The 20,532-nt window shown below is 49.9% G+C and overlaps 2 protein-coding genes across 8 annotated transcripts in view; one reads left to right on the forward strand and one right to left on the reverse strand.

Moving 5' to 3' along the window:
- The window catches only part of WDR73 (WD repeat domain 73), a 33,025-nt gene extending 30,713 nt beyond the window's left edge, over positions 1-2,312 (forward strand). The window contains exon 10 of the transcript XR_004914336.2: positions 1,300-2,312. The gene's annotated coding sequence lies outside the window, so the exon portion shown is untranslated. The remainder of the gene's footprint in view (positions 1-1,299) is intronic.
- The window catches only part of ZSCAN2 (zinc finger and SCAN domain containing 2), a 39,837-nt gene that overhangs the window by 12,213 nt on the left and 7,092 nt on the right, over positions 1-20,532 (reverse strand). For 4 of the 7 annotated variants that reach the window (XM_036082726.2, XM_036082731.2, XM_036082751.2 and 1 more), the window contains one exon: positions 8,038-10,779. In XM_036082726.2, the coding sequence (XP_035938619.1) occupies positions 9,338-10,779 (1,442 nt within the window). In that variant the 3' untranslated portion in view covers positions 8,038-9,337. Of the gene's footprint in view, positions 1-8,037; positions 10,780-15,371; positions 15,480-20,532 lie in introns of those variants that run through there. The other 3 variants (XM_036082778.2, XM_078078844.1, XR_004914317.2) reach the window with 3 other exon arrangements.

Genomic DNA, 20,532 nt, shown 5'->3' on the forward strand with positions numbered 1-20,532 from the left:
CACTGTGGTAATGCTTTACACACACACACACCACACACACATGGTTGTCCACTGTGGTAATGCTTTACACACCCACATACACACACACACACCACACGTGGTTGTCCACTGTGGTAATGCTTTACGCACACACACCACACACACATGGTTGTCCACTGTGGTAATGCTTTACACACACACACACACACACACCACACATGGTTGTCCACTGTGGTAATGCTTTACACACACACCACACACACATGGTTGTCCACTGTGGTAATGCTTTACACACCCACATACACACACACACACCACACATGGTTGTCCACTGTGGTAATGCTTTACACACACACACCACACACACATGGTTGTCCACTGTGGTAATGCTTTACACACCCACATACACACACACCACACATGGTTGTCCACTGTGGTAATGCTTTACACACACACACACACACGGTTGTCCACTGTGGTAATGCTTTACACACACACACACATACACACACACACCACATACATGGTTGTCCACTGTGGTAATGCTTTACACACACACACCACACACACATGGTTGTCCACTGTGGTAATGCTTTACACACACACACACACACACACACATGGTTGTCCACTGTGGTAATGCTTTACACACACACACACACACACACATGGTTGTCCACTGTGGTAATGCTTTACACACACACATACACACACACACACCACACACATGGTTGTCCACTGTGGTAATGTTTTACACACGCACACTACACACACATGGTTGTCCACTGTGGGAATGCTTTACACACACACACCACACACACATGGTTGTCCACTGTGGTAATGCTTTACACACACACACACCACACACACATGGTTGTCCACTGTGGTAATGCTTTACACACACACACACACACACACACACCACATGGTTGTCCACTGTGGTAATGCTTTACACACCCACATACACACACACATGGTTGTCCACTGTGGTAATGCTTTACACACCCACATACACACACACACACATACCACACATGGTTGTCCACTGTGGTAATGCTTTACACACACACACCACACACACATGGTTGTCCACTGTGGTAATGCTTTACACACACACACACATGCACACACACACACACCACACCACCCTCAGTTCCTGCTTGCACAGTCCTGGGAGATTCAAGATGGATACTATTGACGCTTATTCATTCAAGAATCAGTCTTGGAACATCAACTTTAGCCCAAGTGAAACGCTCCTTCCTCCTCTAAGGAATGCAGTCCAGCAGAGGATGCATTTTTATTTTCTTTATTTATTTTTAGTAATCTCTACGCCCAACATAGAGCTGAAACTCACGACCATGAGATCAAGAGTCGCATGCTCCACCGACTGAGCAGGCAGGAGCCCCTAGAGGATGCATTTTTAAAAAGCTGCGCTGAACAACCCACATATCTCCAACGCAGTGTGGTAAGTGCTAAAAGGTGCCTTCAAAGTGAATGGCTGGAAAGAAAGACTGGAGAGCAACTGGGATAACCCAAGAGGTAAGAAGGTGCAGCCACAGGGGAAGGGGGCAGGAAACTGTACCTGATTGAGCACCTACCTTGCATATTTTATCTGGTTTGCATCTGACAAGGAATCCTGCACAGTAGGTCTCACTCCCGATTTAACAGATGAAAGATCCAAAATTCAGCTGGAGGTGGGTGAAGCTGTGATTCTTCCCACAGAAGGGGCAGCCTGAGGAGGGCAGGGGTGGGCAAGGGAAGGACAGGATGACAAGAGGGGCTTTCCAGAAAGGCCTAAGTCCAGTTGTGAGTCTGGGCCAGGAGAAGGCTTTGGGTTCCCACCAAGTCACCAGAGCAGCTTTGCTTTTACATATTTTCCGCTGTTAAAAAAAAAAAAAAGAAAGTTGAAAATTACTGATCCAACTCCACAACTATTACCTTAACTCAGGGAGCTCCTGAGCAAATTGAACTTTCACTGGAAGCAAAATCAAGCATGGAGAGGGTAGCCCCAAACACAGGTCATATCACCTTCACCATCAACACCACACCCAGCACTTCAAGGGAGAAGACATGCATACACATCCTCAAGCTGTGAGCCACACTCCTCAGAGGATGGGACTAAAGGACCCCCAAAAGTCTACTTAGATGACATACTTTCCTACTTGTGGCCTCCTGGTCCCTCGGAGGACAGTTGTCCTAGGACACCGAGACAGGTCCATTTTTTGGTGAAAGCAGACTCCATCTAGGTCAGAGTTATCAATATTACCTCGGAGAATAGGACTTCAGTGTTCACTGCCACACGGAGTGACTTACCTCTTCCCGGCAGTGTTCTGGAATGAGAACAGCAAGTGTTGCCATCAGTTTTGCAGGTGTGGAAAATGAGGCCTCCGGAAGTGATTTGCCCTCCTCAGACTGCTAGTTGGTGGCACCAGTGTGTCTAGAACAGGGTCGGCCAGGTCTCTCCGGCTCCCAGCACTCCATCTACTGCACCACACATGTCAGGGCAGGAGCGGGAGGCAGACACACAGGAGCTTTTGGAACAGCTGGGAGAGGCAAGTAAAAGTCAGTAGGTCAGTTTCAGCAAGTTTGGTTTCTAGATTATTGGGATGTATTTAGAAAAACATTGAACAAGAGGTGTTTATAAGCAGTGCCTGAGGAGACGAGGATTTCCGGAGGAAGGAGTTAAGCCTGTCCTCGAGGAATTCGGGGGACTACAGCCACATGTAATGAGTGGAGACTAGTGTTCCCTAGGCCCACTGGGTCATCCGTTTAACTCCAAGTTACCCAGTGCTACTAACTTATCTGCACAAGGGGACAAGGGGACATGGTCAGCAGGGAAACCTGGAAGAAGGGTTAACAAGGGAATCTTGGGCACTGAGCAGATGGCCCTGGGGGGCGCAGAAGATAAGCGGGATTTGAAGCACAGTGTCTGTCCCCTGAGGGGGTTCGTGGCTGGTGTCTGCCTGTCCCTCACATGACCCCTTCCTTTCGTTCCCTGCGGCTCAAGCACTAGCTGATCACAAAGCCATTCATTTCAGTCACTCAAGACCAGGAACAAGGGGTGCTCTGAAGCTGGCTTGCGATGGGAGAGCCCCTCCTATAAGTTGGTAATTGGGGTTCTAGATTCTGTTGGTCTCTTGGAAATTTCGTTAACAGGAGCCTCCCACCCAGGATTCGGTCTTCTCTGGGTGTACTGAGGAAATCCAGGCCCTGCACCAGAAAGGCTGGGGACCAGAACTCTGGCAAATTTGCCCAAATGTACCACCACTGAGGCCTCCTGGCATGTGCCCTTCCAACACCGTAAACAGCAGAGACGCTGTGTCTGCTAGGGCCTGGGAGGTGTGAGGGGCCTGGGCAGTGTTTCCTTGGAACCAGACTCCCCGCCCCACAACCGTTCTACAGCTGCCCCGGGGCCTGGGAAGGGATGGAATGTTCTCCGAGTTGGGATGCTGGGAAGAGCCAGCAGGAGCGGGGAGCCAGGGGCCAGTAGGCCCTAGAGCCACAGTCACTGCCCAGGCCAGAGGCAGGAGCTCGGTTGCACCGATGACTGGGTGGAAACCAAAGGGAACTCACCACCTGCCCTCACTCTCCACTAGGCTAGGAAATCCTCTGTCTCAAAATCTGGCCGTTGTCCATGCCCTTCTCCTTCTCCTTCCTCTGTGGCCTGGGGCCACAGTCAAGAGGGTGGAAAAAAGGAAGGCCCCAACTCTTCTGTCCAGAAATTTGGGATAGCCTAACAGGGCCCAGCAGCAGGGAGGTTTGAAAACCTCCGGGGCGGACCGTGGGGGACTGTGAGGGCAAGCCCAGCACTGGGCCCCCGCAGAGCTCCCTGTGATGAGACAGGACCCCGACGCTGGGGATAAAGGGCTGGGAAGAGCCGGTCACATGGTCACGTGCAAGGAAGGGCCAATGACAGTCGTGGGTCTTCTTGAAGCCGGCTCAGGAGAAGACTTGTAGGCCATCTGTCGTTTGTATTTCAGCGTTTTGTTGTTTTCTGCATTCTTCCCATAGGTATTTCTCAGGGCTTTGGCCGTGCAACAGGCCCTGGGCAAGGTTCTTATTGAACCTCTCCTCCCAGCCTCCACTTCCTCAGTCCTAAAGTGGGGCTACGGACCTACCTCCCTTACCTCCCTGCCTCGTTGTCAGGATTAAGTGGGGCGGCTGTCGAGCTTAGCCCACAGCCTGTGCGTGGTCACCACTCCGTATGTTGTCACTATAAGCTATTGTGGCTTATCATAAACTATAAACACAACCCTGAGGGAAGTAAAATTCCATGAAAAAAAAAAAGAAGTCTCATTATGACCCGCCTCAAATTGTAAAATCTCTAATAAAAGTGAGGGTGTGTAGTTAGTGGTACAATGTCTAGAACCGGGTCTGTCCGGCTCCAACCCTCCCTCCACTATGCCCACCTTGAGAACAGGGGCAGGGGGCAGGGGGACAGAGTACTGCCTGGGAGGGGACCCGAGGAGGACTTCTGGGATGTGGCTAAGTTGTTTTTTGATCTGGGTGCTGGTTACACGGGTGTGTTCAGTTTGTAAAAGTGCAGTGAGCTTACACTTCCACGCACTTATCTGTGTGTTGTATTTCAAAAAAAAAAAAAAAAAAATTAAAACAAGGGGAGCTGTCTCAGGATATAGTCGGATGAATGCACTGGGACCAAAGGGTGAGAGTAAGATACAGTCTCCTAGTTCCATTGCTTGTCCAGAGAGAAGAGAAACAGATTGTGTACTAGACGCGGCTGCAGTAAAGAAGATGCCTAGTTTTCCACTCCCTTTTGATATCTGTGATATTTCAAAAATGTAAGTTGTTTCATTAGGATACTTGTTAGTTGGTTTGTTTTCTTAAAGATTTTGTTTTATTTTTAGGGGTGCCTGGGTGGCTCAGATGGTTAAGCATCTGCCTTCGGCTCAGGTCATGATTCCAGGGTCCTGGGATCGAGCCCCACATGGGGCTCCTGGCTCAGCAGGGAGCCTGCTTCTCCTTCTCCCTCTGCCTCTCTCCCTGCTCATGCTCCCTCTCTCTATCTCTGTGTCTCAAATGAATAAATAAAATCTTAAAAAAAAAAAGATTTTATTTTATTTTTTTAAGATTTTATTTATTTGTCAGGGAGAGAGAGCGCACAAGCAGGGGGAGCGGCAGGCAGAGGGAGAAGCAGGCTCGATGCGGGACTCGATCCCAGGACCCTGGGATCATGACCTGAGCCAAAGGCAAACACCTAACACACTGAGCCACCCAGACGCCCCAAATATTTTATTTTTTTAAGTAATCCCTCCACCCAGCGTGGGGCTTGAACTTACAACCTTGAGATCCAGAGTTGCGTGCTCTAGCGACGGAGCCAGCCAGGCGGTCTGGTTAGTTGGTTCTTATAAATGTCTTCAGCTGTGACTTCATCCACCAGTACCAATAAATCATAACTTAGTGAGAGGCACTGAGGTTAAAACTAACTTACATTTAACATCTTACCAAAGGGAAGTGTGGGACTGAGTCCATTTTCCAGCTCAGAGTTTTGGGCTCTCCCTGCCTCCTGCATTTCTGTCTTTCCCCATGAAGAGAACTCAACTGGCAAAAATTAAGTGAGTTCCTGTCACTCACCAGGCCCTGAGCTGGGTGCTGGAGACAAGAGTTTGGGTGTGAACATAACAAATAGAGGTGGAGGGGCAGACTCCTGTCCCAAGCTCTGAAGTTGGACAGTGCACGGGTGTAGGAGCAGGGTCAGAGAAGTGCAGGGAAGGCTTCTCGGAGAAGGGGGTACCCAGGCTGAGTTTTCAGAGATGTGCAGGTATGCCCTAGGTGGACGAGGCATTCCAGGAAAGGGGAACAGTGTGAAGACAAGGCGAGGCCCGGTGGAACACATTCAAGGGGAGTGGCCAAGGGGCAAGGATGGTCAGGGTATGGGGGTGCAGTGAAGAGGTTCCACAGAGGCCCCGTTGGGAAGGCTTCATGTGCATTCCAAAGAACTGGCCTTTCTGTAGGGATGGGGAGTCCCAGGGGGGTTAAACTGAGCAGTGACAGACTGCGTTCTGTGTTGGAGAACACTCAACGCTGGCTACAACTCAGAGGATGAAGTGGAGGGAGGCAGGACTGGAGGGAGCTTGGGGGCTACTGCGGTTGCGAGGGTCTGAACTATGCCCGGGGTTGGGGGGGGTTGAGGTGAGAGCTGGGAGATGTTAATAGGGAGGCAGGATTTGTAGAGCCAGACTCCTGAATGGCTCTAAGGGAGGCAAGGGAGGAAGGAGTCTTGGATGACTCCCAGATTTGGGGTTGGGTGAGGTCAGGCAAGGCCATGCTGCTCACAGAGGAGACGCAAGGGCGGCCCGCAGGGAGGTGGCTTCTGGACGACATACTGAGTCTGAGGCTCTAGGAACGACCAGCTGCAGCACGTAAGCTGCGGGACGAAGCCAGGAGAGGAGCCTGGAAACCAGGGGAGGAAATGACTGAGGGGGCAAGGCCCTGCCCCTGGCGGGAAGTGAAGGCTAACACAGGTGGAGATGGGGTACCGCCGCCCTGAACGCACATCTCCAGGCTGAGCCTGGAGGAAGGAAGCGAGGGGCACTACAGAGAAGTTGTTGCTCTGGGGCTGGGATGCTGAGGGAGGTTCCCGACACCTGATAGGTTCGAGGTTCTCGGGGAAGGGGAGCCAAGTCTGGGAGTTGGCTGGGTCTGAGGAAAAGGGCTGAAGGGTACAAGGCGGCCACCGTAGGGCTCAGGAGAGGGAAGTGGGCAAGTCACGGAGAAGACCTGCCAAGAGGGGCATGGGGGCCTCGCTGACAGTAAAGCAACTGCTCTTTGTTTTCTTTTTACCATTATACATTTTTAAAAAGTTATTTACTTTAGAGAGAGTGCTCGAGAAGGGGGGTGGCAGAGGGGGAGGGAGAGGGGAAGCAGACTCCCCACTGAGCACGGAGCAGATCATGACCTGAGCCAAAACCAAAAGTTGGATACTTAACCAACTGAGCCACCCAGATGCCCCTCATTATAAGTTTCTGTCCCAAGGCTGTTCCCATGAACTTAGAACAAACTGGGGACAAAACCGCAGTCCCTAAATGCATGTACATTTAGGGGAAATGTCCTTTGTTACAGAAACACAGGTGTAACTGAATTGAGAGCAAAGACGTGGTGGAGATAGATCTGCCAAGGGGACTGGGGCTTCCTGATGTCTTTTAGGGAAGAAGTCTGTGCCCTTCCGTCCCACACCGAGCCGCACAAAGGCCCGTGTATGCCGAGCCCTCCCTGCCTCCGCAGACCCGCTTTAGAGGCAAACAGGACAGGAAGTGAAGGACTCTTGACCTTTCTAAGACCACGTTCTGTCATTTCCCATCCAGGGTCCAGCCTGATCTTGCTTCCCTTTTTTCCAAGATATTTTGTGTGCCTACCAGGTAGAGAGGAGTAAAAAAAATAGAAGTTTTGCAAAGCTTAATGTCAGTTCTTTTCTTAAGTTGAGACTTGGGGGGAGAGAGAACCAGTATCTTCTACAACCCAAATCCCAGAATTTACTGTCAGCTAGGAAACCACCGTATCCATTCTCCCTTGGATGGCTCGTGTAGCCTCCCCCTGTGAAAACTTGATGAAGACAGGTAATGGGATTTCTTGTTCATCACCTTTCCCTAGTTCCTAGCACAGTGATGGTACTTAAGTCCTCAATGTTTGCCCAATAAGTGAAGGAATGGGATTAATAATGGGGATTTCACAGCCTCCATGACTTGGTTTAACCATCACTGCTGAGCTTAGAATTCTATGTCCTCCTTGTGTCTAATCTAGTTGATTCTGGATAGAGATGATTCCCAACGGCCTCCTTAGGAGGCCACCTGGCTCCTTAGCCAAAGCTGCCACTCCAAGTCTTGGTTGACAGACTGAATGCACAGTTGGCAAAGGACAGTGGAGAGATGTGTGCACTGGTCAAGCACACAGATCTCGGTTCACCCAAAGATGTGTTCTTTAAAGCCACTGATTTTTACTCCTTGAAGGTCTTGAACCACTTTCGGCCTAAGGCAGGAGGTGAGTGGGTGGGAAGTGAGGTGTGGGTTTGCTAATAGCCAAGTTCACACTGAAAGGCAGACGCAGGAAAAGAGCAGGACTCTATTTTATTAGGAAATATTGAGCATCCATTCTATAAGAACCAAGGCCCATTGTGAGCACAGGCTCCATGCACTGGAGGAGGTGGTTTCATATTTCCCAGAAACACCTTCTCTGTTCTCCTCTTCCTTATAACAAACCCCTTGACCTGCTATCATCCCCTGGTCTTTATGGTTTCAAGGCTCAAGGACCCAAAAACAAAGCCCTGGTAGCATCCCGGGATCAAGAATGACACCTATAGGACAACTCCTGATTCAAGCCCAAATCTGTCCAGAGGACAGAGGATATGTCCTCAAAATCAACACTTCCTTAAAAATATGAACGTATACAAAAGCTACCAGACAGAACCCTAGCCCTGCACCTATAAAATAAAAACGAGAAGAACAGGGGAATGACAAGTGCATAGAGAGATGATTTAGGGGCTAGTATCTGTGGGGGTGAAGACACAAGCCCACCCTGAAGGGTGCAGGGCTCTTTCACCCTCGAAGAGACAACCCACCATCCACCAGGGGTAGGCGGCTGGGGTCCCCGATTTCCCACTCAAAAAACAAAACCCCACAAAAACGAGTGCATTCCCCTGGCGGCCGACTTACCACAGGAGGATAAGTAAAGACACAAGCAAACGTGTCCATATCCTCAGTTTCTACCCTCCCTGGCGGGCCCTGTTCGGCTCTTATCAATGGAAAGGCTCTGGGGACAGTGGTTCCAGGCCACAGTCCCTCGGGTCTCGGAGTCCCTGACACCTTCCACAGATAGAAAAGGGCTTTACCTTCCTGTGGATGACTCAGAGTTGGCAAAGCCCATCCACCTTGACCTGAAATCAAAGCCCAGGACACAAGGCCAGGGAGAGCGGCTTCTGACCTGACACCCTGGCACACCGGCAGCTCCGGGCGAAGGCACCTTAACCCGACCAAGGGGCAGCAGAACCACCAGCCCGCACCTGTCGCTTTCCAGTATTTCTGAGGCCTCGGCCCGGGCTGTGGGCCACGCTGTCTTCCGTCCCCCACGAGAAACACTCCCCCCGTGCTACCAAAGAGGAAACTGAGGCCCGGAGGACCAGGAGAGCGGAAGGCCATGGCGTGTCATGCAATGAAACGGAGAGAGACCCAGCTCTGCGACCTTCCGTCCCCCGCCCCCCGCCCCGTGCCGGGGGGCGTGAGTCTGCTCACCGGGACGGCAGCGGATGATGGAACCCGGGATGAGCGCGGGTGAGGTTCGGGCCCAAGTCCCCAAGACCCCCCCCCGCCCGGGAAGAACGGCTCTCCGGAAGGGGCGTCACCGTGGCTCAGTCCGCTTTGTCTTTGGCGTGCGTTCTCTGGTGGGTGATGAAGTTGGAGCTGTTGCTGAAGCCCTTGCCGCACTCGGGGCACTTGTAGGGCCTCTCCCCGGTGTGGATGCGCTGGTGCACGATGAGCACGGAGTTCCAGCTGAAGCCCTTGCCGCACTCGGGGCAGCGGTAGGGCTTGTCGCCCAGGTGCGCGCGCTGGTGCATGACGAGGATGGAGCCGCGGCTGAAGCTCTTGCCGCACAGCAGGCACTGGAAGGGCCTCTCGCCCGTGTGCGTGCGCCGGTGCGCGGCGAGCTGCGAGCGCTGCCCGAAGGCCTTGCCGCACTCGGCGCACTTGTGCGGCTTCTCGCCCGTGTGCACTCGCTGGTGCTTGAGCAGGTTGGAGCTCCAGCTGAAGCTCTCGCCGCACGTCAGGCACTCGTAGGGCTTCTCGCCCGTGTGCGCGCCCTGGTGCGCGATGAGGCTGGAGCTCTGGCTGAAGCTCCGGCCGCACTCGCCGCACTTGTAGGGCTTCTCCAGCAGGTGCGTGCGCCGGTGCGTGGCCAGGTTGGAGCTGCGGCTGAAGCTCTTGCCGCACTCGGCGCACTGGTAGGGCTTCTCGCCCGTGTGCGTGCGCCGGTGCGTGATGAGCGCCGAGCTCTGGCTGAAGCTCTGGCCGCACTCGGCGCAGCGGTAGGGCTTCTCGCCCGTGTGGATCCGCTGGTGGCGGATCAGGTTGGAGTTGTAGCTGAAGCTCTCCCCGCACTCCTTGCACTCGTACGGCTTCTCGCCCGTGTGGATGCCCTGGTGCGTGTTAAGGCTGGACCGGTTGCCGAAGCTCTTCCCACACTCGGGGCACGAGTAGGGCTTCTCGCCCGTGTGGGTCCGCTGGTGGGCAATGAGATTGGGGCTCCTGCTGAAGCTCTTGCCGCACTCGGCGCACTGGAAGGGCTTTTCTCCCGTGTGGATCCTCTGGTGGGTGATGAGGTTCGCGCTCCGGCTAAAGCTTTTCCCACAGTCTCGGCATTTGTAAGGTTTCTCCCCCGTGTGGGTGGTTTGGTGTCTGCTGAAGTTGGAACCATCGCTAAAGCTTTTCCCGCATTCGTTGCATTTGTAGTACTTCTCTCCCGTGTGGGTCCGCTCGTGGGTGATCAGGTGGGATTTCCGGCTGAAGGTTTTCCCACACTGGGGACACTCGTAGGGCTTCTCACCCAGGTAGGTGCCCTGAAGGCCGATGAGCTGCCCTACTTCCCTGCCCTGGGAGGGCACCTCCCTGTGGTCCCCACGCGGGGCGTTCCCCTGGGGCCCCCTGGAGCCACAGTCTCTCTCAGAGTCACTTTCCCAGTCGGACTGCGGAATGCCTTCCCCTTCGGGCATTTCTGAGAACATCTCATGTGATTCGACATCCTCAAATAGGTCCTGATTAGAGTTCTCCCCATTGTCGCTCTGGATCTCGAAATCTGAAACAGTGAAGAAAGACATACGATTTATACTCTGTTTCCTATAACGATGAGAGAAGGAAAGGAAACCCAAGTGAAATATTTAAAAAATTAAACTTCTTATGAAAATAAAGAGGCTAAAGGATCCTCAAAACTTTTAAAAACCAGGTTGATTTCCTTCTTCGTGATTATCTAGCTGTCAGACCTCATACCCACGTGGTGATCACCGAGAATTTCTAAGTCTTAAAGATCTGGGTTCTAGGTCTGTACCTGTTTCTCCACTGGGAAGTGAAGTCAGGTGGGAATCTGAAAATCCTAATCAACAGAAAGCAACAGGGTACACAGTGACCCCCAATACTCACCATGGTGCCGGATGCATAACAGGTGCTCAATTAAATTTGGAGAATGAGTGAATGGGTTTTTCAGTGGTACCACAGAAATTTCCCTAAAGCTTCATCTCCCTTCAAAAAGAGTTTATGTAATAATCTCATACATTACACTATATTCTGTGTTTATAATCTTATTAGATTATAATAAGAAAGTAAGACACAGACAAGGTGACGGGGCCCCTGCCACAAGAACTCTAGGTGTCTATACAGATGCCTGGAAATAAGTGGGTGGTTAGAAAAGCCCTAAAATGTGTCTGCAGTAGGAGCTTACAGATGGACCTCCCATCGGTAATACAAAATATCTACCATCCAGAAACTTGTTAAACTCTGCTGCCCAACACTTATCAAACATTCAGGTGAAAGAAATCAGGAGGGGGCACCCGCGTGGCTCAGTCGGTTAAGCATCTGCGTTCAGCTAGGATCATGATCCCAGGGTCCTGGGACTGAGTCCCTCACTGGGCTCCCTGCTCAGCAGGGAGTCCGCTTCTCCCTCTGCCTCGCCCTCTGTCCCTCCCCACGCTTGTGCTTTCTTGCGCGCTCTCTCTCTCACACAAATAAATAGAATCTTTAAAAAAAAAAAGAAGAAGAAGAAGAAAGAAATCAGGAGGGCAGACTGCCGACAACATATGCATCCCCTTCCTTCACTGACAGACTCTGAAATCTATCCCAGGATTGAGCAGGAGAGCCGTGAGCCTGGATTGCACTGTTTTGATCCCCAAAGAACCGAGCTGTGTGTTGACTTAATAGCTCTGGCCGACAGTCAAACAGTCTGAGAAGTGTCATCGAAATTAATGGCCGTCAGGAACGTTAACACTGCCAGGAAGTTGTTGGCGACACTGTTTATGCCACACAATGTCCTCTTGATAAACGAGAAGGAACTTTTCCGCTAACTGAAATTCCCAAGAGCACCACTGTTCTGAGTAACTGATGTGTGTCTGCCTCATGGCTCTGGTTGTGGCTCCCCGCCCCCCCCCCCACCTTGCCTGCTTGGAAGCTTGGAGCCAAACGCTCAGAGGGAGAATACTGGATGTTTGTACAGCCCGCAACCTGTGTTCTTTCATTTTTCCCTCCCATTATTTCCTTTTTTGCTATAATTTCCTTGTGCCCCCTTCCTTCCTTCCTCTCTGCCTCCTTCCTTCTTTGGCTAATCTTCCCTGTATTGTTCCAATTTTAGTATATGTGTTGCCAAAGCGAGCACCCTTATGCTCTGCTTCTGTAAGTTGTCTTCAATTCTTTTTTGGAATTCTGTAGGGTGTACAGAAATAAATCAACGATTTACCGATCAGGATGACAGCCTGATTATTCCTAACACCTAACATCAGACCTCCAGAGAAAGCAGATCCATCCAGAACAAGGAAGACAATTAGTTAAATAATTACACAGGGTCCTAGTAACATTCCCACTACTGAAGCTAAGAAATAGTTTATTTAAAGTTAGATGGTCGATTCAGTGATTATTAGTTTCTGTAGGTGAAGGTGAATTTCCATAGGTGCACAGAATTTCCATAGGTGCACACGCCCTCAGGCAGAACCTGGTTCTAGTTATGCTGTCAGTCCATAGAGGATTGTATTTAAATGTACAAGTAGGCTTGTGATTCTACTTCATGCTCACTAGCACATACGCTGCTGGTGCTCTGTGGCTCCTGGCGTCCAGGGGACAGATACGGGCCTGAGGGGCACAGCGCATGCGCCCACACAGCCAGGACCAGGAGCTCTGCACTTCTGCAACTTCCTGCAACAGGGTTTTGTAAGTTTCTAGCACAGAGGTCTGCTCTCACCACTCTTCTACAGGGTCCTCCAGGCAGAGGCCCTGATTTATTTTCTGCAAGCGAATGCTACCAAAAACATTTTTTAAAAAATGACTTTAGGGGTGCCTGGGTGGCTCAGTTGGTTAAGCGACTGCCTTCGGCTCAGGTCATGATCCCGGGGTCCTGGGATCGAGCCCCGCATTGGGCTCCCTGCTCAGCCAGAAGCCTGCTTCTCTCTCTCCCACTCCCCCTACTTGTATTCCCCCTCACGCTGTCTCTCTCTCTCTATTAAATAAATAAAATCTTTAATAAATAAATAAATAAATGACTTTAGTAGGGGCACCTGGGTGGCTCTGTCGGTTGAGCGTCTGACTCTTGGTTTTGGCTCAGGTCTGATCTCAGAGTCGTGAGATGGAGCTCCACGTCATCATCGGGCTCTGTGCTCAGTGGGGAGTCTGCTTCAGTTTCTCTCTTTCTCTCCCTCTGCCCCTCCCCCCGCTTGCTCCTCTCTCTCTCTCAAATAAATAGATTGTTTTTTAAAAATGACTTTAGTAATTGTTCTCTTCTGAACAGGGACATTAGCTGATAAGGTTTTCCACGGCCTTAAAGTCAGAAGAACTGGTTGGTATGTTCTGGAATGAGCTCAAAAGCAACAGGGAAAACCCAACAAAAACTCAAACTCCATTTGCAGTGAGATTAGGAGGAAGATTAATTTGCAGACACCAAAATACATATAAGGGCTTCCAAAAACAGCAGAGACAGGGCAGAGGCCAATGAGGCAGGAAGTGAACAAGCATGGAAAGCAGTGTGTGCGTGTGTGTGTGTGTGTGTATGTGTGGCTGGGGAAGGAACTGGGGGGCAGCTGATCTCAAAAAGCTCAGGCAGAGGGGGCTCATGGGTGGCTCAGTCAGTTGAGCATCCGACTCTTGATCTTAGCTCGTCTTGATCTCAGGGTCATACGTTCAAGCCCCCCCACTGGGCTCCACACTGGGCATGGAGCTTACTTAATTAAAAAAAAAAAAAAGGATATAAAAAAAGCTCAGGCAGAAAATCACTTCCTAAAGGTAAGGACTCCCCCTCAAGAGCAACAGTGCATTTGGGGTGAGCAGGGCTGGCTTCTTTGGTTCAGAGAAGCGCAGGAGGTGAAGCTACAACCAGAATCACCCAGATGACCTCTATACGCAGGAAGCTTTCTGTTTCTGTAGAGCAGAAAGGAGAGAGCCTTTGACCCTCACACATTAATCATGGCAATTATGACTGAGAAAGTGACATTTTTCATGCATTAAAAAAATAAATAAACGAGGGTCTCCTGTGTGGCTCAGTCAGTTAAGCCCCTGACTTTTGGCTGCAGCTCGGGTCATAATCTCAGGGTTGTGAGATCGAGCCCTGCCTCAGGCTCCCAACTCAGCCAGGAGTCTGCTTGAGGATTCCCTCCTTCTCCCTCTGCCCCCCTCCTCCCTGTGTGCACTCTCTTTCTCTAAAAAAAAAAGGAGAAAAAAAAAGTTAGACGAAGCAACCACCTCCAGGAAGGAAGACCACATGGTAGAAGTTGGAAGAGACAGTGAGACAGCAGGAAGAGATGAAGTGGGAGCTGGCAGGACGTGGGAAGGCAGAGGAAATCCAGAGACCCGAGCGCAGGAGGAGGAGTGCAAAGGAGAACAGGCACACTGGCAAGGAGAAAGGGAAAAGGGGGGCCAAAATGAGAAGAGCCGTGAAAGGAAGAGGAATGAGGAGGACAAAGGGATTAACGAGAAGGACGAAAAGAGAAGTTAGACAAAATGAGAGTCCACAAACACACATCACTGGAGTTCTCAAACAGGGAAACCAGACCCAAGGAACAGAAGAAACGCTGAAGGTAGAAAGCTCCAACGACCCTGGGAAGGTGCACTGTGTTAGGAAGACTAACCCACAGTGGCTAGCGATGAGACGGGACAGCAAGCAAAAGGCTCGAATCACTCAAGTGGGGTAAGAGAACCACCTGGGCTCAGACTTCTCTACGGTGACATTCATGCCTGCAGACACGAGGCACACAAGGAAAGAAAGGGGATGCCCAGGATTTTGTGTTCAACAAAACCGTCCTTCAAGTATCACATTGGCAGGCAAACAGCTTTGAATACGCACGAATTCGCAGAATATGGTTCCTATGAGCCCCTCTTGGGGAAACTACTAGGAGGTGAGCTTCGGTCAACCAAGAGATCAAGGGAACTCTGAGCAAACGGGCTGGGGATGAGCGCCGGATACAGCAGACTTCAGAACCAAGTCTCCAACGACTGTGGCCATTACAATGAGAAGAGAATGTAGAGGCTACCCAGCAACGTAGAAATGACACTCCAGCCAAAACTGGGGTTGAGAGAAGGCAGGACAGAGGATATGTTCATTGACTGCCTCATCTGGATTACCCCCCTAACCTGGGAGTTCAAAGCGTATCATTTAAAATTGGCAAATCATGCACCCGAAGTGTACGCAAGTGTCTTTACCAGTGCAAAAATCAACCTTAAGGAGCTCCTGGCTGGCTCAGGTGGTGGAGCATGCGACTCTTGACCTCGGGGTCATGAGTTTGCACTCCATGTTGGGTGTAGAGACAACTAAAAAAACAAAACCAAACAGACAAAAGAAACTTAAAACATTAAGACAGGATTACTGACTGAGACCGGGGGTGGGGAGGAGAGGGACTATCTTTGTCAGATGTTCAAACATGCTACAAGATCTCAAGAATGAAAACATTAACAGACAGTAGACCAGGGAAACAACACAAACACTCTAGAAACAGACTCAGTAGACATGTGAATTCGGAACTGAACACAGGTGGCACATGGATAAACAGATGAGCGGAACAGAAACAAGAATCTAACGACGCTAGGACTTGAACGTCTGACAAGGGCAGCCTCTCAAATCCAGAGAGAAAAGGCTCAACATTCAATTGACATTCAATAAATGATGCCGGACCGACTGGTGAGGCCAAATGGAAAAAATCTGAGGTTGGATCCTATACTGGGAAAAATCCCAAAGTGATCAAAGATTTAAATGTAAACAAAAACAGTATCCAACATTAGACAAAAATATAAGAATTCTCTTATAATCGGAAAGCCTTTCAATGTGATAATTTGTGTTGACTATCTTCCACCACCTCACTGCAGAGAAGAATCCAGACCCAATGACCCCCCTGCCCCAACAGCAGCTTAAGGAGCAGCCGTACCCTCCTTTACCAGACCAAGAGGCAAGACTACGTTGAGCTCCATGCTCAGCATAGAGTCTGCTTGAGATCCTCTCTCCCTCTGTCCCTCCTGCTCTTTCTCTCTCAAATAAGTAAATCTTAAAAAAAAAAAAAAGCATCCCTGATATAGATTTAAAAGAATATATGATTCTTGGGGCGCCTGGATGGCTCAGTTGGGTGGGTGTCTGACTCTTGGCTTTGGCTCAGGTCATGATCTCAGGGTCTTGGGATCAAGCCCCACTTGGGCTCCACACTCAGTGTGGAGTCTGCTTGAGATTCTGGCTCTCCCTCTGACCCTCCCCACTTTTGACGTGCTCTCTCTCTCAAAATAAATGAATAAATCTTAAAATATACATACAGGATTCTCCCCTTGTGCACTGCTGGTAGGAATGCAAAATGGTGCAGCCACTGTGGAAAACAGTATGGTGGCTCCTCAAAAAATTAAACGTAGAATTACCATATGATCTAATAATTCCACATCTGGGTCTACATCCAAAAGAACTGAAAGCAGGGACTCAAACAGGTATTTGTACATCCATGTTCCTGCATTACTTGTAATAACCAAATGTTGAAAACCCAAAGGTCTATCAGTGAACAAATGGAATATTATTCAGCCTTAAAAAGGAATGAAATTCTGACCTATGCTTCAACATGGAGGAACCTTGAGGACATTATGCTAAGTGAAAGAATAAGCCAGCCACAAAAGGATAAATATTGTACGATTCCTCTGTATGAGGTACCGAGAGGAGTCAAATTTATCATAGTGACAAGAATTAGAACGGTGGGTGCCAGGGGTTATGGGGAAGGGAGGGAGGAATGGGGAGTTGTTTACTGGGCACAGAGTTTCAGTTTGAGGAAAGGAAACAGTGCTGAAGATGGATGGTGGTGATGGTTGTACAACAGTACGAATATATTTAATGTCCGTGAACTGTACACAGAAAAATGATTAAAATGAAAAAAATGGTTAAAATGATAAATTTTATGTCATGTAAATTTTATCACACTCAAAAGAGAATATATGGCTCATAATTGTAGGTACTCTATCAAATTTAAAATAGGTGACACTACTTACTAATTCTGAAATTAGTTTTAGAAGATTTAATAAATGCTCAGAAAGGCAGAGAATTCTCAGAAACACTCTTATTAAATTTCTGATGGTCCAGTAGGCAAAAGAATTAATGAGTACTTCCCTGATCAATCGTTAAGCTGGAACATATGGTTTCATAAAGTTATAATTTACTTTTCTTCATTTCTAAATTGCCCATTCATATCTTTTATTTTTCATTCCACTGCACTGACTTTTCTTAGGGATTACAGAAGCTCTTACAGATCAAGGTTTTTTTGTTTTGTTGTTTAAGATTTACTTATTTAGGGGCACCTGGGTGGCTCAGTTGTTAAGCATCTGCCTTCAGCTCAGGTCATGATCCCAGGGTCCTGGGAATGAGCCCCACATCGGGCTCCCCGCTCAGCGGGAAGCCTGCTTCTCCCTCTCCCACTCCCCCTGCCTGTGCTCCCTCTCTCTCTGTGTCTCTCTCTGTCAAATAAATAAATAGAATCTTTAAAAAAAAAAAAGATTTACTTATTTTAGAGAGAAAGAGAGAGTGTGCAAGTGGGGGGGGGGGGGCAGAGGGAGGGTGGGGAGGGGAAGCAGACTCCCAGGTGAGCAGGGAGCCTGACACCGGGGACTCCATCCCAGGACCTAGAGATCAGGACCTGAGCCGAAGCCAAGAGCCAGGCGCTTCACCGGCTGAGCCACCCAGGCGCCCCCAGATCAAGGGTTTTTGACTCTTATCTGCTGTACTGCACACTTTGTTGCCAATATTCCCTTCCGGTTGGTGTACTGTCTTTTAACTTTGTTCATGGTACCTTTTTTATACAAAGGACTTCTCTGTTTTCCTGAGTCCAAGCCAGCTTTGAAGATTGCTGTCTTGCTTAAGAAGTCCTTCACCACAAGATTATAAAAATATTCTCCTACATGTTATTCCAGGTCTTTTAGAGTCGAGATCTATAATCCATCTGAAATTTATTTTTGTGTCACTTGTGAGGCAGAGATCTATTTCTGTGTAAGTTAAGAAGTAAGGATCGAATGTTAGTTTTTTCAAAATGGTGAGACCACTGTCCAAACGCCATTCACTGTTGGACTGCTTTAGGCCCTCTTCCTTCCCTCCTCGGTTAGTGAGCAGAAGCCACGGTCGAGGCTGAGGCTAAAGCAGCGGTTGGATTTTCCCCTCCCGGACACAGGCTCTAGACACATCCCCACTGCTGTTCACAGGGCCGTGCATGTCCCCCTGGCCGGCCAGACACCTCCTCTCCCTCTCACACTGGAAAGCCTATCACGATGAGTGTGAGGAAAACCGGCATCAGTAGGGAGACAAACCTGAATTTGCTGTAATTGTTGTAGAAAAATGAACTAAACAGCCACACACTTTGGCACTTCAGTATGGGTTAGACTCCAAATTCTGGTGACGCCCACCAGACTGTGACACACCACTGTGTCTCAAGGCCACGGCCAGAGCCGGCGGTCTAAAGTGCAGGCGTGAGTCTCCCACGGCCTCCTCCCGAGCCGGGCTCTCCCCATCGTAGGGCTGCCCCGGCAAGCCCGGCACCAGCCTGCTGGAGCACCGCGCCCCCTGCACGCTGGCTGCCTAAGAGATTAACCACTGATAACGGCAGTGAGCTCCGCTGTCAGTTTAAATGAATGACTGCCAGACATCTGACAGTTAGAACGTTTACATCCCTCTCAGGGCTCTGTATGGTCTACGCTGCCAATATTTCAGTGACTTAAAGGTGACTTTTGTTTTGAAACTGAGAATCGTAGCTTTAAAAAGACAAACACCTTTCCAACCCTCCAACATTCTCCATTCCCTGTCTTGTTATGAAAAATGAAAGCATTTGCTCGTTGTTGGCATGAAGGGAGCATTTTGCTAGGGCAGCAAACTCAGACTAGGTAACCTGTTGCCTGTGCTCACCCAGAGCCAGGTGACGCTACAGATGCCTAGAGAGGGCAGCTTGACTCGGGCTCAGATGGTGGACGAGAGCAGGTATGAAGTGGACAATCTCCACTCCTCCCTAGACTAGAGCAGTGCTTCTCACTCTTCAAAGTGCAGACGGATCAGCTGGAGGTTTTGTTGAATGCAGATTCTGCTTCACATGGGTTGGGGTGAGACTGAGTGTGCCTTTCTAACAAGCTCCAGGTGACACCAGTACCGTTGGTCCACGGACCACACTTTGAGTAACAAGGCTCTAAGCAGTGGTTTTGACACTTTGCTGCAGCTTAGGGCCACCTGGGAGCTTTCAAAACTTCCTTGCCTGGGCCATACCCCATGCCAATGAAATCAGAAAATCAGAATCCCTGGGAGAGGGACCCCAAGTGATTCTGACGTGTGGCCAAGTTTGAGAACCAGAGGTCTGGCACAGTGGCTCGCTTACTGATGATTGAATCAGGATCACTTGGAGGACTCGTTAAACCACAGGGTACTGGGCCCCACCCCCAAAGTTTCTGGTTCAGTAGGTCTGGGGTGGGGCCCAGGAAGTTCATTTCTAACACATTTGCAGATGATGCTGATGCTGCGGGCGCAGGGACCACACACTGCGCTGATGGTCAGAGGATTTACGTATCAGCATTCATCCATTTTGAGCCCCCAAATTTCCCTTTTGCTCCCCTCTGACATCAGCAGTTTCTTTTTTGGGTGGTGGAGCTGCTGTGAGATAAAATCTGTGTCGGGAGAGGAGCATTTCCCCTTTACCCTGATATTGCACCGACACTGGTGTGGGGGGGCTGGGGAAGGCCACCGTGGCATGAGTCCACTGGTCTGCAGGCTCTAGCACTATCTTCCGGCTCACCTCTTACAGAAAGGTGCGGGAACCCTGGTAGAGCGATCAGCCAACAGTCCGGGCTCAAGCTACCTCCAACTCTGCAGTGACTATAGTTTCTGAACCAAAAACTGGGCCATACAATTTGAGAAATGATTTCTGGCCCCAGGCCCCAGGCCACTTACAGATAGTCTGAGAGGTATGGCTTGGCCACCCACTATTGAACTCTGAGACATTCTGATGATTTGCAAGGACAAGTATTTCATATTCAGGACTACCCTGGACAATCTGGGTTGTCATAAACCAAATCACGAGAAAAAAAGAAGAAAAGGAAGTGTTCTGGGTTTCATGTTGGGACTTTCTAACCAGTCATAGAGATAACCGTGCTTTTCATAAATGGTCTTTCAGCGGGTCCGTGACACACAGGCTGAAAGCACAGCCGCCAGGCAAACCAGGGGCCAATCTCATTTCAACGGAAGATCCTCATCACTGGGGAGATGAGCTCCAGAGGACCAGCGACACCCTCCTGAGGCTTGCAATTCTGGCCATTCACTGGTTCATTTTCTCCATCCTATATTCATTGATGTTCACATCCATGGCCAGCTCCCCGG

This window comes from Halichoerus grypus, chromosome 8 (assembly GCF_964656455.1).
Source record: "Halichoerus grypus chromosome 8, mHalGry1.hap1.1, whole genome shotgun sequence".
Lineage (NCBI taxonomy): Eukaryota > Metazoa > Chordata > Mammalia > Carnivora > Phocidae > Halichoerus > Halichoerus grypus.